This window comes from Scatophagus argus, chromosome 14 (genome assembly GCF_020382885.2).
Source record: "Scatophagus argus isolate fScaArg1 chromosome 14, fScaArg1.pri, whole genome shotgun sequence".
Classification (NCBI taxonomy): domain Eukaryota; kingdom Metazoa; phylum Chordata; class Actinopteri; family Scatophagidae; genus Scatophagus; species Scatophagus argus.
Window position 1 is genome coordinate 16,742,576 of NC_058506.1, and position 24,143 is coordinate 16,766,718.

The 24,143-nt window shown below is 38.6% G+C and overlaps 2 protein-coding genes and 1 long non-coding RNA gene across 5 annotated transcripts; 1 reads left to right on the forward strand and 2 right to left on the reverse strand.

Annotated features, from left to right (window-relative positions):
* The first annotated feature begins 4,974 nt into the window (after positions 1-4,974).
* LOC124070507 lies at positions 4,975-23,886 on the forward strand. Of its 2 annotated transcripts, XR_006845198.1 has the most exons (6): positions 4,975-5,077; positions 5,324-5,425; positions 7,029-7,094; positions 16,134-16,228; positions 16,639-16,874; positions 23,533-23,886. It is a non-coding gene; the product is annotated as an uncharacterized LOC124070507 (long non-coding RNA). The 2 variants fall into 2 exon arrangements; XR_006845197.1 differs by lacking the exon at positions 4,975-5,077 and having other exon boundaries at positions 5,276-5,425.
* On the reverse strand, positions 7,676-14,503 carry LOC124070504 (T-cell surface antigen CD2-like). Of its 2 annotated transcripts, none has more exons than XR_006845196.1 (6): positions 13,277-14,503; positions 12,966-13,039; positions 12,423-12,740; positions 11,359-11,679; positions 11,070-11,201; positions 7,676-10,853 (listed from the first exon to the last, which is right to left on the reverse strand). XR_006845196.1 is itself a non-coding variant. In XM_046410462.1 (6 exons), exons 2-6 carry the CDS (start codon positions 13,030-13,032, stop codon positions 10,744-10,746), a joined length of 936 nt encoding a protein of 311 aa, XP_046266418.1. In that variant the 5' UTR covers positions 13,033-13,039; positions 13,277-14,501; the 3' UTR covers positions 7,676-10,743. The 2 variants fall into 2 exon arrangements, 1 of the variants encoding a protein (XP_046266418.1); XM_046410462.1 differs by having other exon boundaries at positions 12,978-13,039; positions 13,277-14,501.
* Positions 14,590-20,981, reverse strand: LOC124070506 (sodium-dependent phosphate transport protein 2A-like). The gene is made up of 13 exons (XM_046410463.1): positions 20,769-20,981; positions 20,360-20,621; positions 20,006-20,149; positions 19,729-19,840; positions 19,458-19,650; positions 19,095-19,187; positions 18,919-18,970; positions 18,488-18,655; positions 18,234-18,350; positions 17,359-17,483; positions 17,000-17,112; positions 16,616-16,899; positions 14,590-16,190 (listed from the first exon to the last, which is right to left on the reverse strand). Exons 2-13 carry the CDS (start codon positions 20,493-20,495, stop codon positions 15,907-15,909), a joined length of 1,821 nt encoding a protein of 606 aa, XP_046266419.1. The 5' UTR covers positions 20,496-20,621; positions 20,769-20,981; the 3' UTR covers positions 14,590-15,906.
* Positions 23,887-24,143: the final 257 nt, after the last annotated feature.

Below are 24,143 nucleotides of genomic sequence, written 5' to 3' on the forward strand. Positions count from 1 at the left end.
GTTGAACCAACAATAACGTAAAGAGATGCTGTCAACTTTAAAGACTTTTAAACTACCCATTGGGCATTCTCCTTTATTCTCTTCATTTCTTGCTGTCTGCACATTTAAGGACTCTTTTTAGCTGAAGCACACACACACATTCCCATACACTTTTCTTTACATACCCCCCTCTCAATACCCTAACAAGACGTAGCTACGTGTTTCAGAGGACGCCATAGTGACTGCATGAAAAGTTTCACGGCGGTTGGCACCACAGGACAAACACTGCAGCATTCTCTGACTTTTTCTTTATGTGTTGTTCTCTCTCTCCTCTTCGTGCCTTTCATCCTTCCCAGACATATTTAACTGAGTGAAAAAGGCTTTTCTTTCCCTACACAACTCAGTCCGGGCCTCATGTAGCACATGGACTGGAGATACAATCGTCTGAGGGTCTAAGCATAGAGCAAAGAGAGTCATAATTCTATCAGAGAGACAGAGAGAGGTGGACCCAGCCTCCATGTCTACTGGAGTTGTTTGTATTGCTGGCTTTGGCTACGGTATGAATCACACAAACACTGACAGCTAAGACAGTCTCTCCATCACTTAACTTGAACAGTTAAAACTAACAATAAACAGTAAAACTTCTACTTAACGGATGTGGTGTTTAGGAAATGTTTTTACCAATCCCACTGCCATCTCACAGAGTTTCACACTGCCTTTTTTTCTCTTCACATCCCTCTGAGGCGCACAGACATAAACAGATTCCAGCAAGAGGTCAGAACATATAAGGGCAACCAGAGGCCATTGGGTTATGGATTGGTGTCCAAAAATAACATGCCACCAAAATCAAAACAGTTTTTGGACCAAATAAAACACTGTGGTCATTTTGTAAAAACATCAACACCAAAAAACTTATCATATCAGTACTTTGGCTTTATTTCAGCATGTTGGCCAAGGACATTTGACATGTAGGCAGCAGGAGTTGAGAATCAATCCACCAACCTTCCAGTTAGTGGATGAGTGCTCTGCCTCCTGAGTACCAGCCACCCCACAGTGGAGCATTTAGCTGCTAAAGACCGATAGACAGATATTTCCCTCAGGAGTTACTCAGGTAGAGACCAAAAGCAAAGCCAGAATAGCCAGAATGAATATTGGACTTACACTCACCAGGTGGCCAAAAGCATGACTTCAAATGAATCATAATACTGGCTCTGAGAATAAACAAATGGTTCTTAACAAGTTGGCTATGTCACGTTAAAAATAATGTAAGTCGTTGTTGTGTTCATAAAAAAAATAGCTGTTGCTTGTTTTAAAGTTCGCCTCCTGTTAAAAAATGTGTTTTTTCATCTTACAGCTGAATTTTTGAGCTTGTAGAAGGTGTGCAGGTTTTAAGAGGCGAGCTTTCAAGGATGATTTCTAACATCACAAATAGCCTGAAAGCCGCTTTTCCAATAATTATAAAAAGATTTTAATGTGATAATTATACATTCCGTAAAAACCATGTCAGACTAACATTACAGATTTTTTATGTCTGCCTCGTGTGGAGGAAATCTTTAAAAAAATTAGGATCAGAGTACAGATAGAAATGTCCCCATGTTTTGCTGATCATAATCTCCACTTTGTCTCGCGTTTAACAGAATGGACTTACGCCAGGGGCAGGAAGCTGTGCAAAATAAATCTATAAAATATGACAAAAAGTCACAGACCGCAATATGAACAGTTCATAAAAATAAGTATCCTGAGAACACCAAAACGATCCGCTCACACACATTAACTTGCAGCAATCCACCCCTGTGCAAATGACAGGGATTGTGTAATTATAGTTGTGTTAATATGACATAATGTTCAATCCATCCAAAGATGTGTGGGGGTTTTCTGCAGATCGCCTGGATGAAACCACACAGCTCCACCGTGTCACCAGCAAACATGAGCTCATCTCCATGTTTAGACTCATGACTTGAACTTGGAGCTTAAAAGCTGATTCATGTGCACTCAAGAGTGAAGATTTCATGTTCCTCTTCCAATTCAACACATTAAACTGAGATCTGCAGCTGGAAAACTCCATTAACCTACTTGGAGTAAAAAGTAGGTGAGGTGCACTGTACCATGAAAGCCCAGATTGTGTCACAAAGCTTGTCAAACATGAAGAAGTGTATCAAATTAACTCTGAAGTGCTTTCTCATGATATTATAATCTAAAACAAATACAAGGAGCTATTTGAAACTGTGTTTTGACCTATGTATGCTACCTTTGGGTAAATGTCCGCAGGTTTTCTGGGTGAAATGGTAAAACTCACGAGTTTTATCATTAAGTTGCTATAATTGGCTCTGCCCTGAGGAGCTGTCAGCCACCCAGCCAACAGAATTTCATTATTATTGATTAGTTTCGGGGAAGAGGTTTAATGTTACCTCATATAAATGTTATTTCAGAGGCCACTCCACCTCACCAAGAATAATACCTTGAAGGGAGCATAGCACTTCAAATACAATTTTACTGTTGTCTCTAGTTTCTCTGGCGAAATAGCTCAAAGGTACCGATGGGCTCAACTTTGAAATCAGGCTTCACATCTGAAGCCATTTCTCATCGTAATGATGAGAAATGACTTCAGATGTCAAACTCTGAGTCATGTCAAAACTTGGCTAAGAAGTAGGATCAGATAAAGAGGCAGTATAACAGCTTTGGCATTCTGGGACAAGGAGTCACATGTAATGGAATAAGTAGTGGATGGAAGTGCTTTATCTTTATGCAAAATACCTTGCAAAAAATTGAGACATAAAACAAACCCCAGAGGGGCAGAGACTGTAAAAGTTTGTTGTCAAACACAAATAAAAAGAGCATTATAAGATGTAAGGTCCGCAATGGACTGGTTGCAGAGCAGGTATTTTGACATGTCATTGCAGGTGAATTAAGGATTGTTCCATTCTACTAAGAGGAGGGCCTGCTACTATGCTCCTGGTTCAGTGTCAGTGTTACTGGGACACCTAATGCAACCGAGTCATCATTACTGTTATTTAATCCACCTGTGTTTTTTCTGCTGTGACAAGTCAAAGTGTTTAGCTGATCATTAACCAGTCCTTAGTTTCATCTGTACAAGCTGGACGCACTTTTTGGACAATTTAGATAATGTTGTCACATATTTACAGTATCCACATCATGCTGGTGTGAACTTTCAATTTCAGTGAGCTTGCCAGATCCCTGGCAATAACTATAGATGAATAGGATTAGGATCTGTGGCCCAGATGCACTGACTCTGCTGCTGATTGATGCCCTGCAGAAGAACAGAAAGTCTTAGTGAGTTCCTATCTTCTTCCCTCAAATCATACTCACTTCAAAAGGTGATTTTACTGATCAAATACAGCATTTTACAATACCAGCGTGGAGACAATATGCATGGGATCTCTTAAATTAGTCCATTACTTGGAATATAGTGCTACCCATTAAAGCAAGCAGAACAAATCTGAGAAGTGGAGAAGACAGTTTCCAGCAAATCTCCGTTCTCTAACACATGACTCACACGTACAGACATCCAATGCCACAGAAAACATCTTTGACATTTTCATTGCTGGATGCAATGCAGTGGGTGCAAACAGAAATTTTGCTAAGCCCAGTCATTCCTATGTAACATAAATAACAATTTATAACCCTTTATTTTATCTTATGCCCTAATCTGTGAGGTATTAGTCCTCTCCTTTTCAACTATCACCTACTTCACCACCTTTATTGTAGCTTAATGGTTGACTCAGACCTGTATGGTGTTCCATCATACATCTGACACAGCAGCTTGGTACAGTAGTTTCCATAGACAAAAGCCAGAGAGCTGCCTGCCTGCCTGCCAAATGAGACCACTTGTTTGCTTGGCATTTCCATGGTTTCCATGGGCAGGGGCTTAAAAGAGGTTTGTGCGTGTGTGAGCGTGGGTGAGAATGGCTGCATGAAAGAGGGCATGCCTTTCGCTACGCACGTTCATCTATTTACTTACATGGACACGTCAAGTGGGCATGTGTTTGTGCATACATGTTTATGTCCATGCATGCCCTTTCCAACCTGTGTGGGCTTGTCTAAATGACTATCCAATTTGGCCTGCTGAGCTACATAATGTCTTCATTCCTCTCATGCACCACCAGACCATTTGGGATGTGAATTAATTCACTGGCGCAGTAATCTAAAATCCGAATGACACAATTCTTTCCGGCAGGTTCTCTTTATGCATCACAGTGGTTCCCCTTCTGGACAGAGACTACACTGGACCTATTGTGTTCTGTACTGACACGAATGCTTACTTGACCATTTTATTCATTCACAATTCAGTCTGGGTAGTGACCATGAAAAGTTATAATGGGTGGCAAAGCTTTGAGGCTGGTTTTCAAAACATTCAAAAAGGAAATTACACCTCACACTGTATTTTTGACAAGCCAAATTAACATTTAATTTGTGGATTAATTTCCGGTCATTTCATCCAATGGAACTGGTAACTCAAAAGCTGGTTTTATCATTGTTTTTTTCTTAAATTAAATACTTACAGGCATTTCCCTCTCTAAGTGCCTCTTAGATGGGTGTGTTAGGGTGTTCACCTACTTCACTGATCAACGAGCCTTTGTTTGGTGATAACAGCCTTCATTGTCTGAGTGACCCTGAGAGTTTGACTGAAGCCCAACAGGCTACTGCTCATTCCAAACTTGAATAACATTAATTACAATGCTCACAGACCTTGACCCTCCTTTATCTCATTTCCAGCTGAGAAGAAAGGAAGAGCTACTGTGTTTCAAGCGGAGGGATGGGAGAGCTCTGGCCTGTTTTGATGGGGGAGAGGTTTCCGATTAGGCAGATGGACGGTGCTGGAAAACGTTTCGCCACAATCTTGGCTCATGATAAACCTCCACATTGTTGAAAGAATCCGATGGTATTTGGTGACCAATTACTGCACCTTGACCTCTGATGTCATTGATGTGTGACGGGCCAATCGACAGGGAGTGATTGTTGCCATGAAAACAAATCAACAGAGATGACCCTGAGAAGAATCATCTTTTGCATTAATAGCCCTGAAGGCCAACAAGTGCATCCACTGTTGTTTCAACAGAAGCCTGAAAAGATGTTGATTGTGAGCATTGCTCCCTCTGTAATCTAGGCACTATTATGGGCTTAAAATAATTAACTTACAGCTGCTGTTTACTTTTACTGCAAAACTGATAAGGTTTATGATAACTTCATTAAATTTCCTATGACATAATTGTAAACGGATACACTCGCAATGACTTATAAACGTTTTCTTATTTTGATTAGAAAGGTTGAGTTTAAGTAGGACTGTTTCATGATCAGTGATTCCTGGCCGGGTAATTCTGTACAGGCACATTTGCGGTAACCGTCTTTGACTGGCAGGACCACTTTCGCGCAAGTGCAGAACGGATCGGGCAGATCGGGTACTGACAGCTCTCTCACCAATTCCCCGGTAAGGCATGTTGAAGTAGCTGACCGTGAAAGTCAGTTGTGTTTCACTAGCATACTGGCTAATAGCGTACTACATTAATGTTTTGAGAATGATTAAATGTACAACCTGTACTTTTTAAATCTACTAAAACCACTCGGTTTTAAGGGTAATGTTGTACTTTTGTAACTCATTTTATCACAGCATGAAAAGCGCAGGTGTGATTAATTACATAAATGAATGTAAGTTATGGTCCTTGCATTGTGTCGGTTTCACTGACATGGCTAACTAACTGCCATGAACGTTATTGGATACACCTGTGCGTTTCTCTTTCAGGCACATTGTTTATTAAAGAAGACATTTTGTCTCACAATGAAATGAAGAAAAAAAAACCGCTACTAACGGCTCAAAAAATGAGTTTACTGCCGTGCTACAGCTCAGAAACGAAGAAGAGGTCATTCGGCCCATTTGTGTATAAAGTTTTCAAAAGTTAAACCACAGTGTACGTAATTTAGAGTACGACTTATTACTATAACTGCAAAATCTTCTAATTACAGTGTCACTCTTACAAGACTGAGGGACTTATCAGTGCCATCTTACTTGTCAAAGTATTCTACTTTATGTGTCTGTTGTCCCCAATAGCTGCATAAGTGAACACAATTTAAGTCTCTTTCTTGTGTCTTTTAAGGAATGAATATTTTTTTTAAAAAAAAAAAAATCCAGTATTTTATCTTAAAATTAATTCTTAGTTTGAGGGATATCCTACAATATGAAAGTCGACCATAATATTTTCTTGTCTTACCCACTGCATGTGGGTTAGTACATTAATGATCAGATTGTGTTCCACTCTCTCATCTGGCTAACTGCCAAATCTATACAGTAAAATCCACAGCCTGAACGGAGGATAAAAGCTCCAGCTGTGGAAGCAGCAGGCAGTCAGACAAAAGTAAATGGAGTCATTCTCCAAATCAAGGCCAACTCATTGGACTGCTGCAGTTGTAACCCAATTATTCCCAGGCCACATGTTCTCAAAGCAGGGCCGCCAGGCAGAGGGGGGAAGCCCTGCTTCTTTCTCCTACAGTCACCCCATAAAAACACAGAGGGGAGAGAGGCAGGGTGGCAGGGACAGAAAGTGGGGAAAGTCATAAGTGTTATTCCATATGACCTCAGTGTAAAGGTAGTTTCGAATGCTGTGGGTGAGAGTTGGCATATGTTGTAGTGTGGTACTCATGGAACGACATATGGTTGACTGGAGATTGTAGTATACAGAGGGAATCCCCATTTGGAAGCACACAAGAGCAGATATGGCAGCAAACATTTTAGAGAAAGAGAAAGATGATTGGAGGTCAGTCTCGGTCTACAGGTTTCTTTAAATGGTTCATTTCATGCAAGAATTTGAAAACATTATTGACAAACTTTCGAGAACATGCTAAAGTTCGTGGACTGTGCAAAAAGGCTGCCCACCTAGTGTATACTGTGTGCAATTTTAATAAGATACTAAACAAATGCTAAAACATATACTAAATACTAAAACAATACTAAAGTGACACTGAATATTTGCACAAAGTTAAGTCCTCACCCTCTGCACTCTGTTAAACCTCCCTCATTCTCTCCCTCTCTTACTCAGTTACTCCCTCAGCCAAAGAGTGACCGACACTTTGCTCCATGAAGCTGAATGAACAGTGCAGACATGGTGAGTTGTTTATTAGAGTGATAACAAGATGATATGGTGACCTGTCATTGATTTCTGACATGATAAGAGAAGTTGACCAACAAAGTGATGCAGGAAATCCTGCAAAATGTTGAAGCAGCTGTTTAAATAAATATAAATGAATTGTCAGAGTTGGGTTTGCCACCAGGTGCCCTGAACGTGCCAAGATGTTCTAATGAAAAAACAAAATGGCTGTAATGGCAAAATGCTTGATTAAGGTTTAGGGCAGGACTGTGTTCATGGTTAAAGACAGGAGAACAGCTTTTAGGGATTGGAAGTCACCAGCCACACAAAATGAACAAGAGGTTGCCAGGGACAAAAAAAGATTACAGTGAGTTCCTTTCTTCACCATTATTGTGTTATTTGTGAAGGCATTTGACTCCATCTTGTGGTCAGTAATAATCACTACATTATTGACATCTCAAACGTCAATAGCCACAACAGTCAAAGCGAGAGACTGCAGATTTTCCAAATGTCACCCATGAGCTCCACTTTTAAATTGTTAGGTCTCTGAGCAATTACAAAGCAAAGCAAAACTTAACCTTAACCTCTCTGTCCCAGACTACAATGTTGTTTTTCATTAGCACTTTAATATTTAACCTTGGTTTGAAGGTTTCTGTTGGTATAACACAGAAACAGAACTGAAAACAGAAAAAATAATTCTTTAACAATGTCTTTGTGTGAAATAGTTTTATCTCCAGGCTTACATAAGGAGTCTTCAGCAATCTTAAAATTAGGGTGTAGGTTAGGGCAGGCTGTGGAGCTACAAAGGTCACTGAACTTAAAAACACAAAAGACTGTTACAGAAGGAAGTGCATCAGTGCATGAACAACAAATTTAATCTTTTAACTGGCAGCTCTGAAATAAAGTAGAAATGTCCAGTAGGTATGTTGACAAATATGCAGTGATAACAGTTAAATCATTATGTATGTATGTTTGGTCTTGTTTTCGTCATTCTTTCACATCTGAGTAGACAATTCATTTTCAGGGTTTCCTGAAAGAAGTAAAAACAAACACTTGAAATGTAGCTTTTGAGACTTGTCAAATCAGTCCATGCTGTCAGCTGTTCAGATGGTGACATAAATTAAATAAACAACCATGATTCTGACATGAACAGTCATGTCAGTACAAAGTAGTTCAGTAAAACAACACATTGAACCACCACCCCATTAATAAACAGAATTATAAGACTGAATTGACTCAGTCTCAACTACAGTCTCAACATAAACATAAACTCAGTTAAACTCAGGTAAAAATCTATTGCAGAGCTGTTGTATTGAACTGCATCTTAGTATATCGATGAAACTATGAGATATATTTTGTTTATGTAACCTTGAAAACGACCACAATGTGATGATAATGGACGACTGTTTAAGCACAGGGTATCACATAGTTTTAGACATAGACTATAGTGTCTTCTTAAACATTACAATTCCCTGTGATTCCCTGTGAACAATTATGTAAACCTCTCAAACAAGTTTTTTTTTTTTATTCTCAGTGTTCTAAGAGCATGTTAGACCTGCTAAGAGAAGAGGGGTGTTCCTGCAAGGGACATGTGTACTGTGACAACATATTCGAACCGCAAAATTATTTATTAAAATATAAAACCATATTTTTCCCGTATCTCGCTAACGTCTGCTTCACTGAACTTTCTCACAGGTGACACATATAACGTGAAATTAAACTGTGTGTGAGACTACTTTGTCCTTACATACATTGAGACCAATGTAACCACAGCTAAGCTACAACAGTTTTAAGTGCGGTTTAAAAATAACCACTGCTCACACCAGTGTTTCCTCTATACACCACATCTGCATGAAATGTAAGCTGAATAACAAAGACATGCACCTGGTGGAGGTCTTTACTCAGCTCAAGGTGATAGTTTCCATTTAAGGTTCAGATGTGACCATTGCTCACAAAGCCTCCTGGTGTGAATGTTTCATCTTTAACGGTTGTCAAACAGGCATTTAACTACAGTTAATGTTCCTTCATGAAGTGCATAGATTTTGAGGGAACTGACTTTGGCTGCTCCTGTGCACATAGCACTGCTTTGTCTGAGAGATACAGATTGAAGATTGACACAGATTGGGCTCTTTAAATGCATGACGTTATTTCATTCAGTTTCAAACTAAATGAGTGTCTTGGATTCTCCATTTCACACCTGACAGGTGGTGGAGCGATGGGTGGAGTTCCATACACCTATCTGACCCAAGAATGAGCAGCACTCAGCTGCTGATGTTTCACCCACTTTTTATAGTATCAAGTAACAAATTAAAGCCAATTCTATGAGACAAATGAACACTTGAACATACATCAATGTCCTAAGATCTACCTAAAGTGACAGAAACCACCAGTGGGGAATAATATATATGACTTGAAGATTTGGATTTGGTTTGTGACCTTTACTACAGCCAGCCACCAGGGGGCAATCAAGATGCTATCACTTCACTTTTTTGGAGCACTCGTGTCCCTTTATACACAGTCACTAATTGGTAACAGAGTATAACATGAGATAGAACAAAAACTTGATCATTCAGTCAGTAAAGAATTGAACAGAAAAGTCTCACTTCAGATGTTTACCTCTTCCTGCCTGCACAACAAGGGTCACCCTGGTGTTGAGGTTGAAGCAGCTGTTTAAATAAATACTGTGTAGACAAAAGTATTGGGAAGATAGATAGATAGATAGATAGATAGAGTAAGATGCAATGCTTTGCATCAACCAAGAAGTTACCAAAGACAAAAGATTATAGCGAGTTCCTTTCTTCACCATTATCTTGTTTCTTGTGATGGCTTTTGACTCCATCTTGTGGTCAATAATGATCACTACATTACTTTCATCTACAGTAAGTGCAGTAAGTCAATACGAGAGATTACGAAAAGTCATCCATGAGCTACACTTTTCTATTGTTAAATCTCTGACTAATTTCAAACCGAGGTAACACAAAGCAGTCTGAACTTCGCTCTCTCAGACTGCAGAATTATGATAGTCGACACCTTTTTGAATTGATGCTTGACTTGGACTTTGATTACAACAAAAGATGGAACAACTGAACAGTCAGTGGAAAATTGAGTCTGTTAAGTCAAAGGTTATAGCAGATTACAGAACATGTCAGCCCAAATGTTTATTGAAGTCCTCTGTTTAATATTTACAATTGTATATAAACATTTAATATTTTTAACAACTGATTAAACTGTTGATGCATTTTTATTTGTATGACCATAATTCCTACTGTGGGCTTCTGTATTGTGCGAATTGAATGATAATTATATAATATTGTAAAATCTACATACAGCATGACAAACAAATGCATGGGTGCTTTAAAAAAATAATGTCACAGTTTTCGGCATTGAGTTCACTGTGAAAAATGTAAAGTGATATATGGGTAGGGTAGCATTTATCTCAATACAACACGCACACAAAACTTAATGTGTGAAATAGATTTTTTTTAAGTCTGCATGGTTACATAAAGGCTCTTCAGCAAGCTTAAAATTAGACTCTGGAGGACAGGCTATGTAGCTACATAGGCCACTGAAAAATAAAAACACAAAAGGCATTGTTACTGAAGGAAGTGCTGCTGCTGTCTGCTGATGATGTACAAACGTACAGTCGATATGTTCAATAGTCAAATATCTAATGATAAAAGCAAACTGTTAAGTTTGGGTCGAGTTGGGTTGGTTTGGTTTTCTTCTTCACCCTCACGTCTGAGTAGATGATTTTATCTTCAGGGTTGTCTGAAAGAGCTAAACACAGACATCTGAAATGTAACTTTTGGGTCTTGTCAAAATATTTCATTTGAAAAAAAAATCCAAATTATATTATTAAAGTAATAAAAGGGGAAAACATCCAAAACATCCAATTTTCGTGGGGCACTAAATTGAATGTCGTGCAACAGCTACCTTAGATGCAGAAAAATGCTTTCAGTTCTCTAAAGGGAGGCAGGAACATATTTATCTTACCTTCACTGGCAGTCGTTGGTCTTGTTTTATTATTTAAATGTTTGATGCAAAGAAACAAAGCCGCATGCAGAAGCAGAGTGACAACACTCACGATCACAGCCACAGCCAAGAGAGACAAGTGAGAAATGGAACCTTGGAAAGAAAAACAATAATAAGCAAATCCTGGAAAGTTTGTTTCATTTAAGAAATCGATTCCAAAATTTTGCAGTTGCAGTGACAATATTACATTAACTAATGAAAGAAATAAGTAAATCGGTAAATAAAAATAAAATTCCTTGATTTGCACTACCTTCACAGCTTGTCAGGTGAATGACTGTTTCGTCTCTGCTGACTTTGTTCCCAACATGACACTTCAAGCTTCCTGTCACTTGGCCATGTAAGCTGATGGTAACATTTGAACTGCTGGCTTTGTGTTCAGCTGCACTCCCAGCCAGTGGCTTCATGTTTGCTGTCCAGTTTGTCTGGGACTGGCTGTGGTTTCTGGTCTGCACCAGTAAGAGACCATCCAAGGTCAAAGTGAACTCTACTTCATCTCCCTCAGAGGAGCAGCTGATGATCATCTGTTCTGGTGACAGACACGTCTGAGACACAGCAGGCTTTGACACTGGAGCTGGAGGACAAAGTAAAATCCACAGCTAAATTGTTAATTGTGAAGTCATTTGACCAATTCCTACTGTAAGGGAATTCTTTTACTTCTCTCTCGTTCTCCCTTTACGTTAGGGGTTGACCTTGGTCATCGCCGTTGTTCTAAAATGTCAGTGACAGACACACAGGCGTCTCTCCCAGAGGTAGCTGGGGAGCCAACAGATAGCAAGGCCTTGATAGTGGCAGATAATTGGATGCTCACTGTGTGAGTCTTGACTCTGTGCGTTACACTGTTCTGTTTTGGCTGTTTCACTGTGAAGTATATGCTCAGTGCCTTCCTTATCGTCTATTTTGGACTTTTGCCAAGAATGGTTGAAACGATCTTGAGCATTCTTCAAGTTGTATAAAGAACTAGTGTCAGGGTTTCTCAGGCAGTACTGGGTGGCATCACACGCAGCAGTCTGTACTGATGGCTCCTGATTCTCCTTGCGCTCAAATTCAATAAATGTCGATATTTTGTGGAAACACCAATAGTCATCCCTACAATATGGTCGCAATACGGATACAAACGTATTTAGTCAAAAATATTCTGATATTTGATTTAAATTTCGGTTTGATTTATTTTCCAATTTTCCATTTTTCTTTCCCGTAAATGAATATAAAATGGCCTCTCCCTGTTTTACGTATACAATAGTTTTTAACCCACAATTGATTCAAAACATTTTTGTTCCAGAAGAATCAAAATTTTTGTACTTTTTTTTTACTTACCTTGTATTTCTAGGTGCTTTATGACATTTTTCACCCAAACTCCATCAGAGTCATATACTTCCAACAAGTAATCTCCTGAGTGTCTCTTCATTGCTTTGCCTAATTTGAGTGTTCCATTGGTGAAGAGTTCAGACTGATTCACATGTTCCCCATACAACGTCCATGTGTGATTTTTTGCTCTTGCAATCGGAGAATTATGATCCTTTTTCAGAGTGATTTGGTATGTGTTGCTATGTTGAAGATGAAAAGTCAGCATCTGTCCCTCTGCTCCAAAACACTGAGCTGCAGTGAGTTCAGAGAAATTGCATTCAGTTGATCCTAAAAAACACAACATAATCGCCATAATATTATTAACAATTGTAAACATTTTTTGTGATTTCTTTATATTTTAACATTTTGCTGCCAAAGTCCTACTTTTTCCCGTATAAAGAATAAACATTAAATCTACTTATAACTACATTTCTAAATTAAATAAATACAAAAATGTCTCTGTTAAAATTTCTCAACATTTGAATATTTTCCTGAATTATTGTGCATACATACACTCAGATGTACCTTTAGCCGATGCTGCTGTTCCCAGAGCAGTGAAGATCATGTAGATGCAAATCATTGTTTTTCTGTTGCAACACATAAATCAAACATTATTATATTCATTTTTATTTTAAATATCTTATAGCGTTACTGAATTATACTCTAGTTTTTAGTTTGAAGTAAATTTTTTCCAAAAGTGTGAACAGTATGAATAGTATATTTGGAGTTTGCATCTATTTTCATTATGATTTTCCACCCTCTACACGCTAAAAATTATGCAAAAATACTATAGCTCAAGATTAAAATTGAAAAATATCACTCACTGCCTTCACAATGGTGCAATATCTTCTTCCTGGCTGTTTCAGTCTAAACTGTGAATTTTGCACTGACAGAAGGCTAGTTTGTGTTCTTGTCTTTATGTTGTCTGGTAAGAATCAAGGAAGCGGTTGCTGCACTGTCACCCACAAGTTGCCAGTTGACAGTGTGCTACAATTCACTGCTGTGATAGTTTACTTTGCATCTTTCATCTGGTAATGCTGAAAGAAAGAGTACTGAAATAATGTGCTATTTTATCATTTTATCATTTGTTGTAGCAAAAAGTGGAAAAACATTTTCTGAGGTTTTTAATTTTAATATTTCTATATTATCATGTGCGGGGATGTTGCAGTTTGGATGCCAACACTTTCTAAATGTAGTTCACAACATATTTTTGCAAGATTATGACCATAAGAGGCAAGCATGTATTATCAGCTATTCTGTAAAACAAATTTTGATTGTAGACATAAGCTTTTTCCTGTGCATCTCTACAGAGGGACCCAGTATTAATATTTACAACCAAAAGATTTTAATTTTTAAACTCTTAAAACAGTAAAAATAAGTATGTATCAGCGAGAATGGGCCTGAATCTCGATCTTCCAGTGACTTGAAGTTGTTTGTTCAATTTTATATTTTAGCACTAAGGTCATTATTTTCTTTGTGCTGCATTATCTTGAGAAGCAATCTTATTCTATCCCACTCATATGTAAGTAAGTAACATTTGCACCATCTCTCAGTGTAAGGCAATCCGCTACAACAACACATTTAAATACGACCACTTCAATAACATAAATATGTAATTGAATTTAGTCAGTCTCAACATTATACACAGTTACAGTGGAGGTAAAATTTATTCCAGAGCTGTTGCACTGAACAGCATCAAATTGTACAGGTGTATGCAATGATGCGGCCTTTGTAAGTGCAACCTCTAAGAAGCTTGGTGAAAATGTGTGATGGGTTTCGGCTTTTGAAGTTGTCAGCACACATTTCCTTCACGTAACCTTGAAAAAAGCTACAGTATGATGATAATGGATGGCTGTTTAAGGACAAGATACCACACAGTTGGAGACACAGATTAAACTGACTTCTTAAACATAACAATTTCCCATGTTTCCCTGTGAACAATTATGTAAACCTCTCAAACAAGTCTGTAGTTGAGGTACTTTACCATTTACTATTTACTTTGTTTCATTATTCTTATGACGTACTGTAACAACATATTCTACAGCACAACTATTTATTAAAAAACAAAACATATTCTGACATATTCTATATAACATATTCTGTACATTGCTCGTTAACATCTGCTTCACTGAAATTACTCACAGGCAGCACATTTAATATGAAATTAAATCAGACTGTGCTTTGCCCTTACGTACACTGAGAGCAATGTAACCAGTCCTAAGCTGTAACAGTTATAATTGCGATGTACAAATAACCACTGCTCACACCAGTGTTCCCCCTATACACCACATCTGCATGAAATGTAAGCTGAATAACAAAGACATGCAGCTGGTGAAGGTCTTTACTCAGCTCAAGGTGTTAGTTTCCGTTTAAGTTTCAGGCGTGACCACTGCTCACAAAGCCTCCTGGTGTGAATGTTTCATCTTTCACAGTTGTCAAACAGGCATTTAACTATAGTTGATTTTCCTTCCTGAACTGCATAGATTTGGACTCATTACAGATTGAACTAAGTAGGCTCTTTAGAAGGTTTGTTCTTAAAGATGTAGACACAGAAACTACAACTACTGCTACAACTGCTAATGGAGGGATAATTTTATATATATATTCACAGTGATTTTTAAAAAAAACAAATGGTTTCAACATCCGTGCTTGGAGACCTGTAAGTTTTTTGGTTTTTTATAAACTATGTATTAAAAGCCTTTTATATGCTACACATTACTACCACAAATCTGTGTCTGTAAACATTCTCACATATTGCAACACATGCTGCAGTTTTGGGTGAGCCTGACACTTAGAAACCACACAAATTTTTCCCTCCAGGTTTGAAACACTCACGGCTCTAGAAGAGACTCTCCTCTCTGCTGTAAACACAGCCGAACATGACTCTTTCCAAATGAGTCAGTAAAGGTCAGCGCTTACAAAAAGCACTATAAATTGGATTGTATTTTAGGCAGCACCCTCATTTGTGTTCAAGTCAACTGACATGACACTTTTCGATAACCTGTTAATTTATTATAAGAACAGATGACCAGAGCCAATAACAACACACCAGTGCTATTGCACTTTTTTCCAACACAGATTTAAAATTTTAAATACTTTATCATAACAAAAAAAATGCACCATTCAAAGCAATGTCAAACCTCAAGCAGTTATCTGTGCAAATCTCTACACAGAAAGCTTACACTGGAAAAAACAAAGTCATCCTGTCATCTTGTGTACATTGTGTAAAATTAAAGCTAACCTATAAATAATTATCTTTCTGTATGGTGCCAAGACACCAACATGTTATTTATTAACTATTCATACCTTACTGATGTGAGAGCAGACATTTAAATATACAGTACATATCCTCACAATTACATGTATGTGCTTTTTCAGCATTCACACTTTTTCAGGGATGATGTCAATTAAGATCTTTAAATTCATGTAGACACTCAAATACTCCTGTAAAGCACTACAAGTAAGTGCTGCTCAGCTGACTACTCTGGTTGCACACTGTAGCCAAGTTGAATATATTGTTCTCTAAAGTCATGTTGGTTGCTGTGTAGTCTCTGTTGCTTTCCTGACTGCAATGTAGATCACAATTTTCTGCTTTGTCCAGTACGGTTTGCTTCTGGCAGTGTTTATCAATCTCTTGCCCTTCCTGACTCTGCTGCCATTTTTCTGTCCCTTTTCTCTCAGGGTTGACAGTAATGCCCTCCAGTGATGTTTCTTGTCCATTTCGCCTGGACTTACAACCTAGGATCAGAACACATAGAACAGCAAACCAGGGAGAGGTAAATCAGTTTCATAATTTGACATGTTTAAAGATGATCGACATGTCTCCACTTCCTCCCACTGTGAAAAGGTGAAGCCAAAATATCCTGAATGTGTCTGATTAGTAGTGATCTGGTGGTGGATTCACAAGATCAAGTTTCCAACTATGTACCCATTTGACTCAAGCAATACAAACAGCATCAAATAAGTAATTAAAAGCAAACTTATCAGAAAAATGAATTTTTCTTTTATGAGCTATGCTACAACCAGCCACCAGGGGGCAATCAAGATGATGTCACTTTTTTGTAGCTCTCATGTCGCCTATCTTTGCACACAGTCACTAGTTTGTTAAAAAATTAATCAATCAGTAAAGAATTTCACAGAAAAGTCTCACTTAAGATATTTACCTCTTCCTTGTCTGCACAACAAGGTCACCCTGGTGATGAGGTCATCAAGGGGTTGCAGCGAGGTCATCCAGACAGGAAGAAAGTCCCAGTTCTGCAGTTGAAGTGGCAAACAATCTGGTCTACGCACCTGGAGAATGTTCACTGTTGCTCCAGATATAATCAGTATAATTACTGGTACACCAATCCCGGCCATCACCTTCCACCCAGCCATGGAGAGGGCAAACACGAGGGATGGGAATAGCAGGAAGCAGACAAGAAGGTACAAAACAGCAAACCAGCGGTACCTGTGTGTGTACGAGTATTTTGATTTCCTTTGATGCTTCAGCTACTTACTTCAACATTTTGCCTGTCGTGAGTAAAAACAGAAGATATTGTTGATCGTACCTGGCAGTGCATTTGCCAAGGCCACAGGCCATACGTATGGGTAAGCGGGTGGCTGGTATGGGATACCACAGCAGGATACCAAAGAGGTTAAAGAAAAAATGACATAAAGCAACCTGGAACAAAAGAATGAGTCAAGGAGAAAAGTACGTAAAAGTGAGTCAAACATGGTGTATGAGGCTGTTTAATAAGGCAACTTTTGGAGGTTGCTGGTGTGCACTGTGTTTTGTAGGACATGTTTGCCCTCAATGTAACTTGCGAATGTGTTTATGGTCTGGACTAATAAGGGGGAATCATCTGATCAGCCAATTCAGCCAATCATCTGCACAGTCTGTTTGTACTGTGCGCAGGTGTGTGTATACCTGTGTGGCAGCAGCTAGCTTGTCTCCTGGACTAGCCAGGGCTGCCAGTGTCGCTGTTGTCGTGGTTCCAAGGTTTGACCCCAGGGTTAAAGGGTAGGCCCTTTCAATACTGATCACACCAATCCCTGAGGGTTCATGGTATGATTAACAGCAGGTCAAAATCTAGACTGCGCTAAATTAATCTTATAATACAAAACACAAAATGAAAGAAACAAAAGAAGACACAAGTTAAACATAAAAAAGGTCAACTATTAATTATTTGCACCAGTCAATTATCAACAAGTAATAGACCTACTGAAGGTAAAAAGATGAATTATAAAATGTAATCCATTTGATAGTGGGGTTGTCTTTGGGGGCTAGAAAAAAAGTGTAATTGTAAAGTGTAATCATTAGGAGCTATCATTCACTGGACTTTAAGGAACCAACAGTTGTGACAGAGCAGAAAACACCAAAAACATACTAAAGTGTGGGTCAATCTAAACATTTTAAAATTTACATAAAGGTTCTACAAGGAATCCCAGTCTGTTTTAAAACGTTTTACAGCTGATGGCACAGTACAGTTAGTTAAGATTCATAGCTGAAGAGGTAAAGATGTGGCAAATTTTAACCAAACAGCTACAAACACATATATAAAGATGCCGTTATGTGCTGCAGTCCTGTTAATGCTATACCAAGCAGGCAGGAGAGTGCTGCATGTAACTGTAAAAACACTGTGGCAGTTAATTAGTCGTAGTAGACAGTTAAAGAGGACAATGTTAGCAGAATTTCCTCAGAGCTGCAGCATTTCAGAAAACCAGAACTGTAAATCAGTGCAAAGCTCTGCTTTTTAGTAAAAAAAAAAATAAGCTGAAACATGGTGTGTGTGTGTGTGTTACCTATGAGAGGAGTGATGGCAGAAGTGAAGACAGAGCTACTCTGAACCAAAAACGTCATACCTGCTCCCACTAACAGAGCCATATAACCTGCCAGCCAGGTAAAAGGGAAGGGGAAATCTAACACAGGACAAGACAGAACACACAGGGCATTAACATTCAATTTAAGATCAATTTCAGGTCAAGAGAATAATAAAAGCTGTGACATTTATGATGAGGGCTTTTTTTTTGTTTTCTTACTTCTACTACGCATTTACCTGTATTAACAATTTTATTAATAGCACTGGCCACCTGGCCTTTCAGCAGGGAGTTGAGCAGTTTGACCAGCAGTATCAGACAGCTGCAGAGCACCAACAGGGAGCAAGCGAGGAGGATCAGACCTATGGCTAAGTCTGACAGAGAACAGTCCACAAAGAGATGCTTACCTGGGCAGAGAGACAGGGAGGTGACATCGTGAGTGTGTATGAGAAGCAAAATTTAATTCATAAGATTTCTAAGAACTACTGGCAAAAATCTTTGTGATCAGTGTGCTTCATTTGCAGCGCACGTTGATGATTGACGAACAGGTTAAATTCAGCGAAGCAAGCCGTCAGGAAAAAAATTTATGAGAGGAGAGGTGTTGTTCCATAACAGGGAGCTTCAGGCCTTAAAATCACAGAAATGCTCAAAAACTGACAAAATGACATACATTTCTGTGTGTGTTCTGAAAGGTTGTGTGTTCCCCAGGATGTTTGATTGTCCTGTGAGCAGTGAGAAACGGGTATAACCAACCTGGTCTCATGCAGTTTTGTAAAACACTGTGCTCATTTTGATGAAACAGGCATAACTTGACATTTTTTCGGACACATTTTTCGGCACCGGTACCATGGTTTTGGTTTGACACCATTTCTTCACCAGGCTCTTGTTCCTCACACTCTGGTCTCCTATAGCGATGGCTGTAATGACTGACCGATCCAGCTACACAGAGAGAATTGTGTTCTGACTTCATTATTACAGAATTATAGAACTGCAGTTTATGTCTACAGAGAGGTTACACAGTAACTACGTACTAAATGAAAGGGTGTTATTATTACCTGCTGCTTTTTGAAAGTGTTGAGGTGTGCCCAAGAGCACCATTGCCTCTTTCTAATAGGTAATTATTTGATGTAGAATAATTACATTAAAAATATTTAATAGGTTACATTTTTGTGAGAGAGCTCTTTCTCTCAGTCTTCTCTGGCACAGTACCTGAATAATAACTTTAGTCAGTGGCTCGGTGAGGACTTTAAGAAGTTCAGGAGCTTCTTCAGTACTGAGCTGTAGTGTATCAACCACAGCCCGTGACGCTCGCCTTAACAGCCCGCTCGCAGCCTCCAGAGGGAGAAGCACCAACACGGACAGCCAGTTAAAGCAGTCGTGGACTGTAGCTCCAGCAAAGGCCCTGGAATGAGTTTCAGATGTTTGGTTTTAAAATACGTACTTACTTAGTTACACGTGGCTCCTGCACTCCCAGCTGTACCTTTCAAACTCATCTCTCTCCCCAGCCTGCATTAGGGCAACAATTGTATTGGTGACTGATGTTCCAATGTTGGAGCCCATGATGATAGGAACAGCTGACTGAACATCCAGCACTGCGCAGAAAAAAATAACTGTAATAAGTTTGTAGATATAAATTTAGATTGGCTAGTTGAGGTTTTAGTTTGTGGTATTCTGTTGACCATGCTTCATCCAAGTGCTGGCATTGACATGTCTGCACTCAGTAGTCTGCAGTGAAGTTGCTAAATACTTTAACTCACAACCAGAGGAGACGAGGCTGACGATGATGGAGGTAGAAGTAGAGGAGCTCTGCACTAACACTGTCACCAGTATTCCCACCACCAGTCCTGCCACTGGGTTAGACAGGATGGAATTTTCCTGGAAGATATCTCCTGCTACCCTACCTGGAGGAAAGCAACAAAGAGACAGACAGGTGGACAGTTTTGACATTTAAAATCAAGCTTAGCCTCCATAATAATGAATAAAACATACAATTACATGTCTATAACACCACACATGTTGCTATATTTTCTAAAGTATCTAACTATGTGAGTTACTGGGAGTACTGACAAGTTGAAAGTTTGATCAAGGATGGTGGTGGTGACACTGCTTACCTCCAGCTAGTTGGAACGCAGAGCTCAAAATATCAAGGGAGCACACAAAGAGGTAAAGGAGCACAAAGAGCAACGGGATTTTGCAGAGAGCAGATACTGCTGTTTTAATTCGTTGTGTTTGCGGCTGAGTTTCCATGTTAAGATCCTGAAGGGAGTCGGTAATGGTTTAAAGAAGTAAAATTAAGACTAGCAGGTGTCTGTGGTAATGATACTGGTGCATAAGCAGCAGCAGCAACAGAATCCACAGCAGTAAATCGGATCACTGCAACAAAGAGCAATAGATTAGTTATGTTCATTAATAAATAAAGCTATGACCTAAAACACAAATAAATTGTAGAACAAAATCCTTGCAATCAGTGCTGCATCAAGCACAAACTACTTTTGTACAAATATTATTGTTTCAGCATACCTTTGGTTTTTGATGAAATGGTGCCTCTTCTTCAGAAAATCAGTACAAACTTAAACTGAAGCCGATAAGAAAAGAAGAAACAAAAACGCAAGGGACTTCTTTGAGTGAAACGACGAAAACAAAACGGTTGCGCTTTTTACAGCACGCATTACTGTTGCATAGGTAAAGAAAAAGGGAAAGAGAGACATCAAGATGAGAAATAGAAGGAAGAAGGAAAAGAAAGGGAGGCGCTACTGTGCAGTGTACATTAACTCTTACTGGTAGAGCTTGTATAATGGATAGCTAAGGTCCTTTCTCATTCTCAGCCCAGAGTGGCTCAGTTTTATCATCCCAGTGAAGATAAATGTGTGTCAAACTGTTAAAAAACTGCTACACTATGGAACGTAAGACAGTCAGATTGCTTACATATAGAAAAAATTGCTCATGGAATAACCAAGGCATGTTTTTATCACAGAGGAAACACTTTAAACCCTTATTTTCATATCTTTCTAATTTGATTCTGACTAAAGTGGAACTGTCATGACTTGATTCCAACATGAATTTTGATCAGCGTATCTTTAAATGTACTGCGCTCGTTTAATGCTTATTCTGTCTCACTCATCAAAAACTCTATAATATATGAATATGCAAACATTCATTTCATAAGTTTAACTGCTGAACACACAATGTCTCCTATTTCACTGTGTGTGCGCTGGAAGTTTCAAGTTTTCCCATCACGCTAGTGTATGCTTAACGTTGGACCAGCATTTGATTTCAAACTCTTTGTGAAATCACGTCATGTTTGAAGGCTTCAATTCTTAGAAATCAGATTTTCAGTGAGCACAAAGATTATTTACACTTGCAGCAATTAATGTGAAAACAGCCTCATCATGTCAAATCAATCCCACATCATTCTGCACAGTGGAGCTCAAACATTGAACCATAGGAATAAGAAGCACAGTGGAAGCAGCCGTTCACATCCACACTTGACTTCCTTTTAGTTCTTGTCGGGTCGTTCTTGCTTTGAAAAGTTTTGAATGTGTTGAATTCTTCTCACTGGATGAAGTAAAAATTTTATTGATTAAATTGTGATTTGTTTTCATTTTAGTTGACCAAGCACCAGGTCTAATAATACTGTATTTGTATTTTTGTAATGATAAAGTGACATTGCTTTTTATCTTTAATGTAGTTCCGCTTAACTACTTTATTTCTCAAACCTGATATAAGCACAGACAGGTAGAAATATGTTCTACAGATAGCATTTAAGCATATTTTTAAACAATAAAAATTCCATGTGTACATGTCAGATGTCTTGTTTGTTTTCTTGCTACAATTTTTTTTTGTTGGTCTCCGTAATACAGGAAATCTGTGTTTTTCTGTGACTGGTGATGTGCAGGTCCTCTTCTCATCGCTGGGTGTGTGTTTGTGTTTTGCCATTGGCTACTAGATCCTACCACTCCTATCTTACTTTTTAAGAGACTAGAGATCGCTCCTTCTGGCTGTTAGTCTGCCTGACCTGCTCTACACCGCTCTCTGGTGGTGGGTTGTACTTGTTAAAATGACTCACTTTACTGTGTGCAGTTTCAGCTACTGTTTTGATTACTGACTATTTTAAGGCAGTTGTTTTTTATTATCAGTATTGCTTTTGTGAACATGAAAAATGTTCTCTTAATGGTGTAGTTCCAGCACATTCTGGAGAAAGATAACCAGTTGTTGAGTCTCATTCCCAGTTAGTCAGATAATGATGCTATCCATATATACACTGAACCGGGTTTTGTATCCATTAAAACATCCTTTTCTTTGTGCTTTCAGCAGGTGGGGGGGCAAAATACACTGTTTTTGTTCTGTGTAAAAATGCAAACTGAAGTTTGAGCAAGGAAACACTGTCTAAGGAAACATGTTAGGGAGGGACCTTTCCATGGCAAGTCATAGAAAGTATTACAAGTGCTGGCAAGCAGGAAGTATTACACCCAGAAAAACCTGTTTTAATGATCCTATATGGGCCTCACTATAGTCTAAAGTCTATCAAGAGATAGACATGAAAGCATGCAAACCTATGGGCAAAAATGTGTATCAGCAGAAACTGAATTTTTACTCATTTACACTTGAATTTGATTGATTTGATGAATTTTCCTTTAAGAAAGTACATTTTGTACAGTGCACGTGAACTCAATCAATGAACAATGGGTATCGATGAACTCTGTAACCTTACTGTAAACTCCTTAAGAACTTAAAGGAGCATTTCATTGTAACCTTGCATAAAACAAGTATGTATATATATTATATCCCAATGATATGATGGAGTTCAGGATGTGTTGGTCCACCGTGAGCAGCAGCCTCTGTTCTGCTGATCGACAATGGACTTATCTCAATGAAAATGTGAAATGCACACTTTCAAGCTTTGTTTTCTAGAATTTGCTCGGGCTGCTGTCTTGGTAAACTAAAACTCATTTTAATAACTGAATTTGAATTTCAAGAACTGAATGTGAGTTGTGAGAACTGAATGTGGATGAGTGTTGAGTTTAATTTTCAGTGAGGGTCAAATACAGTTCTGGAAGAAGTGAAATTAATTTTATAATATTTTATTCAACTCTGATTCTCTGCTTGTTATATTAAGTCTCAGAAGATCTTATCGTTTTACACACAATATTATATGTTATTGATTATATATTGATTATGTGTGAATATTGACCATCATAAGGGTGGAAAAAATCATTTCACCTAATAAATTTCACTTGGTCATTTTATTGTGAGTTGTGATTTAATTTTTTTTTTCCTCTTTCAGATTTACTGCTACAGAGCGGGAAATTAACCAAACAGTGCTCAGGAGCACAGGGACATGTGCCACATTTTCCAGAGTGGGCACCTGCACAGCACCTTTTCTGTTCCAGCTGAGTGAGTAAACTGATCTTAAAATGGGAACTCCTCCCTTACAGGTGTGTACTTTAAGTACCTTCCTTATGTTATACTGGGGACTCTGGCTGTTGCGTGTGCCTTGGCCACACTCTTACCAGAGACCTTTGGACGATCTCTACCAGAGACTATTCAAGGGATGCATGAAAGCAAAAGGTGCTACTTCTGTGATACAGTATTGTATTGTGATGATTTTTGAAAAATTAAAAGATTAATTTCAACTCTTTATATGATTACATGGATGCTTACATAATTACAACTGTTACAACAATAACAGAATGCGTTATTTTACGCTTTGATTAAGTATTGAGACACCTGACCATTACACCAAAAGGGCATTAGCCAAACTGTTTCTGCAAAGTTGGAAGCATATTATTGTCCAAAATGTCTGAAGCATTAAGATTTCCCAGCACTGGAATCAAGGAGCCAACCCCAGCCTCGTGGTTAGACAGCCCCATCCCAATACCTTTGTCTAAATAGTAC